At 36.4% G+C, this 11,392-nt stretch overlaps 1 protein-coding gene across 10 annotated transcripts in view; it reads right to left on the bottom strand.

Annotated features, from left to right (window-relative positions):
- The window catches only part of TUT4 (terminal uridylyl transferase 4), a 124,325-nt gene that overhangs the window by 16,842 nt on the left and 96,091 nt on the right, over positions 1-11,392 (bottom strand). For 5 of the 10 annotated variants that reach the window (XM_045858432.1, XM_045858424.1, XM_045858449.1 and 2 more), the window contains 3 exons: positions 9,882-10,329; positions 5,508-5,666; positions 3,052-3,568 (listed from right to left, as the gene is read on the bottom strand). In XM_045858432.1, the coding sequence (XP_045714388.1) occupies positions 3,480-3,568; positions 5,508-5,666; positions 9,882-10,329 (696 nt within the window). In that variant the 3' untranslated portion in view covers positions 3,052-3,479. Of the gene's footprint in view, positions 1-1,859; positions 2,135-3,051; positions 3,658-5,507; positions 5,667-9,881; positions 10,330-11,392 lie in introns of those variants that run through there. The other 5 variants (XM_045858464.1, XM_045858471.1, XM_045858479.1 and 2 more) reach the window with 3 other exon arrangements.

Raw genomic sequence — 11,392 nt, 5'->3', positions numbered from 1 at the left:
TAAGGCAAAGACAAAAGCAAAAAGGAACAGATGGTACTACATCAAAACTTCTGCACTGCAAAAGAAACCACCTACAACAAAAAGGCAATCTACTAAATAGGGAAAATTATTTGCAAATGATATATCCAATTAAGGGATTAATATCTAAAACCTATCAAGAACTCATACAGGTTAGCATCAAAGAAACAAGTTAAAAATGGAAGACATGAATAAGTGTTCCTCCAAAGAGGACATACAAGTGGTCAACAGACACATGAAAAGATGCTCAACCTCACTGATCAGGGAAAAGCAAATCAAAACCACAATGAGATCATCTGTCAGAACAGGTATTATCAATAAATCAACAAGTGTTGGCAAGGATGTGGGAAAAAGGGAACCTCTGCACTCTTGGTGGGATTATAAATTGGTACACCCATTATGAAACATTACAAACTTCCTTCAGAAATTAAAAATAGCTGATGTGACCCAGGAATTTCACTTCACTATTGGATATGTATCTGAAGAAATCCAAAGGATTTATTTTAAAAAGGTATGTGCATCCCTATGTTCACTGCAGCATTATTTACAAGAGGCAGGTAAGGAAGCAACATAAGTACCCATTGACAGATGAATGGATGAAGATGTAGTGCATATATACAATGGTACAATGGAACTTTTTACTTAGCCATAATAAAGAATGAAATCTCGCCATTTGGGACAACATAAATGGACTTCAAAGATATGCAAAGTGAAATCAGAAGAGAAAGACAAATACTGTATAATTTCACTAATACATTAAATCTAAAAACAAAAAACCATAAACTCAACAAAAACAAACTCAGATACAGAGAGCAAACTGACAAAGTTTCCAGATGAGAGAGGGCACTGGAGTGGGATGAGTGAAAAAAGTGAAAGGGATTAAGTAGTACAAATTGCCAACTATAAAAATAGTCATGGAGATATACAGTGTAGGGAACACAGTCCATTATATTGTAATAACTTGTCAAATGGGTACTAGACTTACCTTGGTGATCATAAGATATAAATGTCTAATCAGTGTTTTACACCTTAACTAATATAATGTTTGTACATTGTAACTGGAAAAAAATCCTAATAAATAGCTTTAACCCATCAACATTTTACATATACTTTTATATACTTAAAAAAAATAGTAAAAATGTTCATCTCAGGGTATTGAACAAATAAATTACACAAATAGTACACAATTAATACTCATGGGAAAATACTGTCTTTATGTCATTAAACATTATACAGAACACTGCATATAACTGAATAATTTTTTGCCCTTTTCAACTGCTCTGCAATGAATTTTAATAAAAAACTGTGTAAACTTGAAATTTCTATGAAATGTTTGCAAATTTGCCCTGACTGGTGTGGCTCAGTGGGTTGAGTGTCATCCGGCAAACCAAAAGTCCACTGGTTCGATTCCCGGTCTGGACACGTGTCTAGGTTTTGGGCGTGTACCAACACATAAATTACAAACTTAAGAGCTTTCTATTTTTCAACTAGGAACAGTTTTTTTTTTTTTGCCAATTATTCAACATTGACAATCCTGAAGGAGAGACAAGTGAGATGCTGAAAATTACAGTATACAACACCGTCTTGTATAAGCAAAACCTACGTTCACTGAAGTTTATTGCCTGTTAAATATCTTGTCAAGTCATATGGTGCTTTCCTTTAGGAAGGAAGGCTGAGTTAGGGGTGGTCTCTAGTCACAGACTCTTTTCTTTTTAATGAAAACTTCAAATATATTCAAAAGTAAAATGAGCTGAACACCCTATACGCCTCATAACTCTAAAACCTGAAATGGAGATGAAATACCTGAAGACGAACTTTTAAAGAAAATCTTCAATGTTCCAGGTCACATTTTAACACAAAAGCATACACTGGACCAGGTTTCTCATTAACAAATAAGTTAACTCCACCACTTAGGATTCTTAGGGATGCTGCAGCTTTAATATGAAAAAAGTAGCAGTAAATACACCTGATCTTAATTTAACATTTAATAAATACCTTTTCAGGGCTGTAAATATAGCAGGAAACCCCTCAACCTCCTGTATTAGATTTCAAGCATCTTCCATGTTGGAAAATATGGCAAAAGCCCAGGAAGTCTCCTATTTTAAGTAATGCATATCTGAGGAAGCAGAACAAAGATAGTACACTCACTGTCCATAAAATACATTTTACTTATTCTGCACATTTCCAAAGAAATCTTTAGCATCATTTTGCCTAAAATCCCTGGCAAATCTCCTTTAGGGATTTTTAAAAAGTTATTTTACCTTAATGTACTAGTACCAAACAAACAGCTAAAAAAAAATCTACCACCAATCACCCAAAAATTTGATTTCCAACTATAATTACAAATATTACTGGTAAACTTCATCATGGCAGGTGTACCTTCCAGGTAGCAGTTTAAGACTCTGAATGGTCTGACCAGTGTTTCTCAGCAATTAAGAATTACCTTCTTTTAACTTTAATTGCCAGTATCAGTTTCAGTGTTTAAAACTCTCCTTTAAAAGATGTTTCAATTTTATTTCCGACATGTTTAACTGTGCTACCTTTGAAAATCACTTTATTGTTATGCACCTTAGTCTTCTCAAATGATAAAATGGAGACAGCATTTGCTTCTATCAACAGCACATGGGCCCTGGCTAGGTACCTCGGTTGGTTAGTGTCATCCCAATACACCAAGACTGCAGATTTAATCCCCAGTCAGGGCACATGCAAGAATCAACCAATGAATGCATAAATAAGTGGGACAAGAAATCGATCTCTCTAAAAATTGCATATGGGTGTTGAGTCCAATAAAGTAAGGGACACCAAAAAAACCCCTTGAATTTCTAAAATTATGTCTGTGAGAATATACGCACTGAGAGTAAAATAAGTCTGAACTCTTACATTATATTTCCACCATCTAAACCAGATAAATTAACCAAATCTGACTCTTGTCAAAAAGATTTATTAACTTAAAATAGAATTACTTCAAATATCTTCTGTTCAAGTTTGAATATTTTCAATATGCAAGAATGGAAAAGAAAAAAATTCTGAATATTCAGGTTGTAGTTTTATTTTATTTTTTTTTACCTTTTAAAAAGTTTTTGGCACTACAAGGTTCTGTAAAGAATAGAAGTGACAAATTTAAAACACATGAAAGTCTTTCCTAATTCTTAAGAACAATATATAAAGTCTGAAGCAACCAAAGTATGAATACAGCTAATAGAAAATAAAGAATGTAATTTTTAAAATTCTCTCTTTATACAATTCATCAAGGTTAAACAAAACATAAAATTCCCTTAAAAATAGGGTAATAAAATAGATGAAATTTGTATCACTCAATTTGGTGATACTAGTAAAAACTATAGTTCATATTTATATACAAATAATACAGTTCTTAAAAACAGTCTTAGAATTTAAATAAGCTATCTAAACGTGTTAAAAGTTTAAATCAGGACCTGATTTGTTTTGCTTTCCATTAAATGTCACTTTTTCTGCTGAATGGAACTGACATTGAGGTACGGATACCCTTGAGACAGCAGGATTGGCTGGTTGCTGTGCATCGGTAGACCAGCTGAAAGAAAATGGACTTGCATTACTCCGACACGTTTCCTCTTGGTGGGTGGGGACAACGCTCTCTACACCGACGGGCAGCACATCTGTCTGTTGGACACAACACAGACGGGAAACTGAAAGGCTTATGCCTGTTTGTCTGATAATCCCTTAGAATTAACTTGTAGCTATTCTCTTTTCTATTTATATAGTAAATATGGGATGACACATGTCAAAACACTTGGCTGGGGGGAGAAGGAGGGAAGGGAAATGCAGGTATTCGTGAAAGCAAAGAGAAAAAAGAGAGATGGAGGGGAGGAATCAAGAACAAACCCACCAGGGAAGAACTTCAGACTTTCCCCACTAAAACAGCTTGTATGACCAACAGTAACTTCCCTCAGCCCTAGTTCTTTGCTAGAAGACGAAAGCAGTCATAGTCAAGGTTCTGCTCATCTATAATAGAGGGGATGCCTCATCAGTGCATGAACAGTTGAGGAAGACTGAATGTATAAAGCCTGACAGTCATACTACACTAGTGGCTTCCCCTTAAAATGATCACTTCATTCACTCAATATATCTTGAGTATATTTCTTTACTTTCTTGAACTCCTACGTTTGGGGGGGGGGGTTAATATTTTATTTATTTATTTTTAGAGAGAGGGGAAGGGGAGAAAGAGAGGGAAACATCAATGTGTGGTTGCCTCTCACATGCCCCCCACTAGGGACCTCTACTGCAACCTAGGCATGTGCCCTAACTGAGAATCAAACCTAAAACCCATTGATTCACAGGCTGGCACTCAATCCATAGAGCTACACCAGCCAGGGCTTGAACTCCCAAGTTTAACTGTAATAACTATGACTCTAGTTTTCTTAACTATTTAGGTTAACCAAGAGCTCAAGGCCAGACTCAGGCATTCCCTGTTGGAACTGAGATACCTATGAGGCAAGTAGGCTAGATGAAATGCTCCAAGTTCCTTGGCATTCTCTTTAGTTTGTAATAACCATTACTTAGATTAAAGCCATTACCGGTACATCAGAACCAACAGAATATTGTGAATTTTAATGTCATTCAAATCTTAGTTTTATTAAACAAATATGACCACGTCACTACTCGACTCAAAAATGTCTGTTAGGGTCTGACTTCATATTAAACTGAGTCCAAACTCTTTTATGATATGGCCTCAGCCTACCTTCTCTAGTCTCATCACCTATACATCTTTCCCATTTACCTCATACTCTAGTCCTAGTATTTTTCTCTTCTCTTTTTCCCTCATGCCAGGAAGAACTAAGAGATTCTGAATATATTATTCCTTCACCCCCTCCCCGCTCTCACCTCTAGAAAATCTCTAGGGAAAAAATCCTGAATCTCAAGATCTAGTTCAGCCCTCATGCATGTGGCTCAACTGGTTGGGCACTGTCCCACAAAGCAAAGGATCACCAATTTAATTTCTGGTCAGGGCACAGGCCAGGGTTGTGGGTTGGTCCCTGGTTGAGGTGTTTATGAGAGGCAGCCAGTCGATGTTCCTCTCTCACACTGATGTTTCTTTCCTTCTCTTTCTCCCTCCCTTTCCCCTCTCTCTAAAAATAAATACAAATTTAAAAAATGTTTCCATTAAAAAAAAAAAGATCTAGTTCAAACGTAAAAATCTTGGGTGATCTGATCCCTACTGTCCATATTCTGCTCTCTCTGCCAGAGCAACATTAACTGATTCCTTTAAGCCCCTATTCTTGTTTACTTTACATTTCTGGCTCTCCTAATACAATATGCATTAAGTGTGGAGGTTTTATTTAATTCTTGCTTGAACAACAAAACCCTAGCATAATTTAACACACAGCATGCTCTCTCAATAAATGTTTACTGAGTACCTGAATTTTCACTCTTCGATCCTGGACCTTACAAAGGCTTCTTTGTCCCAAAACAAAACCCACCCAGCCTGTTAAGAAATTTGTAAGCAATGGTACCTTGAGTGTAGAAAGGTTTGTTGGGCTGAAATCTGGCATTTCCCTGATGCATGAAGTTTTGATGCAAACCATAAGGCCACGAAGCTGGGACAAGTGGGAAATGGGGACGTGGTGCATGTTCCCAAGGAATTGGAGGATTTAGTCCTGGAAAGCCTGGCTCTGCATATCAATAAGAAAGAAAAGACATATTTTAAAACATCAGCTTTTGTTCACTCATATTCCTTCATTCCACAAAGATTTATTGAGTACCTAAAACTGGCCAAGAACTATGCTAAATGCAGAAGATACAAAAACAACATTTTTTAAGACTCAAACATTGTATTTGTGCCCAAATTATTCAAACAGGAGACATAAAAAAAGACATATACAATAATATGTGGTAACTGTTGTTAACAGATCAGTAGAAGGTGTTCCTAAGAGGGGACTAAACAAGTTGTTCGAGGATAAAGGTTTTCCTAAGATGACTGACTAAACTGGGTTTTAAGGAAGAAGGAACCAGTTAGGGAAAATGGGGCAATGAGGGCATTTTTGGACAAAAGGAATAGCAGTATAAAAGCGAGAAAGCAGGAAAGTGCAGCAATTTTGGGAATCTTCAAAACACCTGACAAAATAGAAATAAGGGTAAAGGAAGGAAGTGGTAACGGAAAAAGCTGAACAGGTAGGTAGGATCTGTATTTCAAAAAACCTTAGTGCATCATTAAGGAGTTTGTATTTTACCCTAAAGACAGTGAATACCAACTATCCTAGAATTAATTATAACTTGACCGCAAAAGAAATTCAATTTATTGGAAGCTGAGACACTGTGTGTATAATGGCTGAGAACTAGGGCTTTGAAGCCAAACAGGTTTAAGTTTGAATCTCAGTTCGAAAAATTACTCCGGTTCAGTATGAACCTCAAGTTGTTGTGAGGATTAAATTAGATAAAAGAATAAAAGTGGCTTGTATACGTTGTGGCATATAAATAGGAACTCAAAAAATATGACTCCTATCCTTTCTCTGACCCCCACCAACCTACTTCTCTTTAAGATGATCTTTAAGAGCTGTGCCCCCTGAATCTTCTGGATCATTTTTGGTCGGGTTTTTTTTTTCATTCAGGGTCACAGTGAAACAGGAAATAACCTGAAAGACACTACCGTTACTCATTCAACTTCCTACCAGGAACTGAAATTAGGAGATAAAGGATAGGAGGAGTAGAGAGCAAGAACACGAAAACCCCTATTAGCTGCATTCTTTTAAGCTCAGTCCTTTCAGGAGGCAACAAAAAAAATAAAGCCACTGGTTTACCACAAATTTATAAAACCAAGTTTCAACTAAAAGCTGAAGCTGCAAGGGCTCAAAGTTAATAATAAATGAGAGTAGGTATACACATCAAGATCTTGACTGATTGAGAAAGAATGTTTTAACATTAAAGGGTATTTTAAAGAATATATTCCAATCTCCCCTGGCCATTTTCACAATGAAATAGCTTCATAATACAAGTGATACAACCTCATTAAAGATAATTTCTGACAAAATTAGAGGTGATCAGGGTGGTATGGCCGTAGACAAAATAATGTCAAAACTGAGGGGAAAACTCACATAATCTCCAACTCTAATGCAACCCCTATAATCATATTTTCATCCAGTCCTCCCATTTTTAATGAAATAGTAGTTTCAGCTGTAATATTAACTAAGAATTATACATCCAGTGAGTGGGAAGTGAGGATGGCTGGGGTGGGAGGAGTGCTGGAGGGAAAATGGAGACAAGTATACTTGAACAATAAAAAAATAAAAAGAAGAAAAGAGTTATGCATCCATGAAACAAATAAATATTTACTAATAGTTTACCATATAATAATAACATATGAATAATATATCTACCATACATCAAGTACTGTACTGGACACTAGGCAGACAATGACAGGTAAGAAGTAAGTCATAGTCTCTAGAAGTTCAGTCTAATGGGTTCTGCAGACAAGAGGCAATTTTATCACAGTAAGACAAGGGTTATGATATGGATATTAAGGAAACACTGAGAGAAAAGATACTTAATACAATTGGAGAACAGGATCAGCAAGAGCTAGAGGCTTCCTGAAGTAATTTAAATTTAAAAATGGAGAATGATACTTGAACAATGATTAAAATTTAAAAAAAGATGGAGAATGAATGAGTTAGCCAAGCTTTGAAGCAAAGCAGGAGGAAATGAGAGTAAGCAAAAGTAACGGAGAAGATATTCCAGGTACAGGGAAGAAGTTAAACAATCAGGGGTAAGAGACAGTATATGTTCATCAGATACTAGTTCATTAAGGCTGAAACAGAGATCAGTTAGTGGTGGGGAGGAGGAGGAGGACATAAAACTATAAAAACTGAGCCCTGGCTGGTGTGGCTCAGTGGACTGAATGCTGACTGAATCAAAAAAAGGTTGCCGGTTTGATTCCCAGTCAGGGCATGTGCCTGGGATTGCAGGCCTGGTCCCTGCGTTGGGGGTGTACAAGAGGCAACCAACTGATGTTTCTCTTACATATCAATGTTTCCCTCCCTCTCTTCTGCCTTCCCTTCCCCTCTCTCTGAAAATAATATCATTAAAAAAAAACTGTAAGAACTTGAGCCAATATATCAAAGGGCAGGACACTGAGTCTGTCTTTAGGGTTATAAAGCTCAGTGACTATCCTGGTGCATGTCAGGGCTCATACACAATAAACATTTGTTGAGTGACAGAAGCAGAGGCCACATTAGAATGGCCATGTATGCCATTACCTTTTGATATTGGAAATCTCAGTGAGTTCTCACATTCTGGCACTTCTGCTCAGCAAAATATATTATCTATATTGCTCGGAAAAAGGTCAGAGATACCTCCTACCCCAGTCCTCTAAAGAATAGCATTCTTTGTTTAAAATTATCACTAGAATTCTTATGAAAACTGATAAAGGGAAGCAACCAAGCTTTCAACGTACATTTCCCAAACAAACTACATTTCAGTATAATGAAGAATTTATAAGGAAAAGTTATTTACATAAGAATAAATAGTAAACAGAAAAATCATCATTTTACAACCCTTAGTGAAATAATGGATATCAGCAATAATTATCAATGGTGGCTAAGACCTATGTAAAAATTAATGAAGAACCTGATAATGGATAGAACAGGCTGATGTCACCTAACTCAATCAATCTTAAGTCACTAAAAGAAGAACCAGTCAGTTCCTTCTGAAGTGCAGAAATAGGAAACATACAGGATCAACCAAGAAGTAAGAGTCTTCCCAACAACACGAAAAACTGGATTCTAATCCAGCCTCTGAACAGAACCACTTTACAGGAAATATAGGAACAACAGTACATATTAAACAATGCCACAAATATACAGTCAACACCAGAATGTGGAAATGCTCCTGTTTCTTCAATAAACAGTTAATATGAGGAAGAAAATAATGAAGGGAATACAGTGTCTCATATTTTGTTAAAGTACTCAAGCCAGAATTTTTTTTAACAGGATGAAGGAGTCAAATAAAATTATAGCAAATGTTGATAACTATTAAAGCTGGCTAACAGGGGGAGAGAGGGAGATTCATTATACTTTACTCTCTTTTTGTGTACATTTCAAATTTTCCATGATTAAGGGTTTTTAAAATAAAAATAATTATTACTAAAAAGCTGGATATAAAACTAGATATATGTTATATGTGAACTATTTTCAAACATGTAAATATTAGAAAATAAATGGAAGACAACACACCAAATATTACTTAATAATTATGTATAGGAATTAAGATTGTGAATAATTTTTTCAAATGTTCTATAATGAAAATTTATTATTTATAATAAAAAATTATTATTTTTTAATGCTACTAAGTCTACCAGTATTTTTCATTTTAAAGAACTAATCCTTACTGATCAACAGTAAAGAGTCTAGGGCAAAGAACACAGGTTTAAAAGAAAGAACTGGATTAAATCTTGGATCTACTATGATTAATTATGACAGCATGATAATTAAGTTACTTAACTCTTCAATTTCCTCAACTATAAAATGAGTGTTAACAATACCTATACAAAGCAGTACTGCAGTCAAAATTTAAAATATTATGTATATTACCTCACTTAATATTCACAATATCCTGTGAGTTAGACACTGTAAACATCCCTATTTGACAGATGAAACCAATGCACACAGAGATTAGGCAACAGCCCAATGCCACATAATAAACGGCAGAGCCAGGATTCAAATCCAAGCAGTCTGAATTCATAGCTCACACTTTTTTCTAATCCTATACTGCTCCCCCACCCCGCCCAAATATCACTTGCATTCTTTTGTTCACATTTATTTCCCCGGGTTCAACCAATAATATGAATCTCTCAACCTTTTTACAGACAGACACAAAAGAAGAAAAGAAAGGGTTACCCGAATTCCCCACTGCACCATTGTTCACCAGGGAATTTGGAGCCACAGTACGAGGCCAGTGTCCATCATGAGAGGAGTTAGGGATCGCCACAGGTCTGGCAGCAGGTTGTGCAAAGATGATGCTGGGATCGTTCAGGCCAATATTGCTGGGGGCACTGCCTGGTGCAGAGTGGATCACTGGGCCATGGATAGGCCAGGATGGGGCAGGGATCTGAAGGGGATGCATTGGCAACAATCCCATACCATGCATGGGAGAATACTGAGCTGGTGGTGACTGGGGAAAGTTATACATCGGCATCTGGACCTGATGGGGGGGTTGGGCTCCCTGCTGAGGTGGGCCAAGCTTGGCTTGGGATCCTGGTTGGGATGCAGGCTGGGTAATGGCAGCAGATTGGGAAGAGTTCTGTGGAAATGGCGGGGGCTGAGGAGAATAAGATGGTGAATCAGACTGCAGAGGAAAAAAAATAGATTTTTAAATTAATTTATAAACATCTTAATTTTATAAAAGCAGTGATTATCAAAATACAAGATTATGGAGTTACTGCATTAAAACATTATAGAGCTTATGATATACATAACAAATAGTAGAACCCCATTTTACATGAAAGTTAGAATTTTTCACAAGGTTCTAAAAGCCATCCTCACATAAATATTACCTCATAAATCTTTTTACTACCCAAAGAAGAGACGGCCCAGACATCATTCCCATGATGTAGAATCCGTACTTCCAACTGTAACTAGACACATCTAACTATCTCAGTCACTTTCATTCAGTCCCTCAACAAGTATTTACTAAGTGCCAGTTATGTACAGGGCATTGTTCTAGGAATTAAAAATACAATACTAACATGCATATTCTCATGGAACTTACGGTTTATAGGGGAAAAGAGGTAGAGCAGATAAAGATTACACAAGCAATCACAATAAAGCACAATGATTACGGTGATAAAGAATGTAATAATGTATAGTGTATAATGAAATCAGAGTATGAACACCTAAACTGACTTTGGGAGAAGGGGGAGGGGCGGGGAGATAAGATGAAAGAAAAAGGAAACTAAGGAGAGCTTCCTGGAAAAAATGATGCTTAAGTTGAGACTCAAGGGCAAAAAGAAACTGGTCTGATTTAAAAAAGGATAGAGAGATAAGGAGAAGGAAAGAGTGTCTCAGGCAGAGGGAACATGACTGAAAAATAAAAACACATGGCTTTTAAAATAATTGGAATCTGAAAGAAGTCTATTATTGTAAGGAAAGAGGAATGGAAGCTCTGAGGCTGAAAAACTAAATAGGACCAAGATAATGGACGGTTCCTACAGGACCTGTAGTTTAGACTCTATCTTGGGGGCACTGCGAAACAAACCACTGAAGGGTTTAAACTCTTCAGAAACAACACCAATCTGCATTTTAGAAAAAATATTCTGGCTTAATAGGAATGAAATAGAGAACATTTTAAAAGATAAATAAATATAAGACTGTTGAGACTGTTTAAAAGGCTGCTATACATAATACAGGCA

This window comes from Phyllostomus hastatus, unplaced genomic scaffold (assembly GCF_019186645.2).
Source record: "Phyllostomus hastatus isolate PE091 unplaced genomic scaffold, TTU_PhHast_1.1 phas_contig_147, whole genome shotgun sequence".
NCBI lineage: Eukaryota > Metazoa > Chordata > Mammalia > Chiroptera > Phyllostomidae > Phyllostomus > Phyllostomus hastatus.
This window is presented reverse-complemented; position numbering and strand designations above follow the sequence as displayed.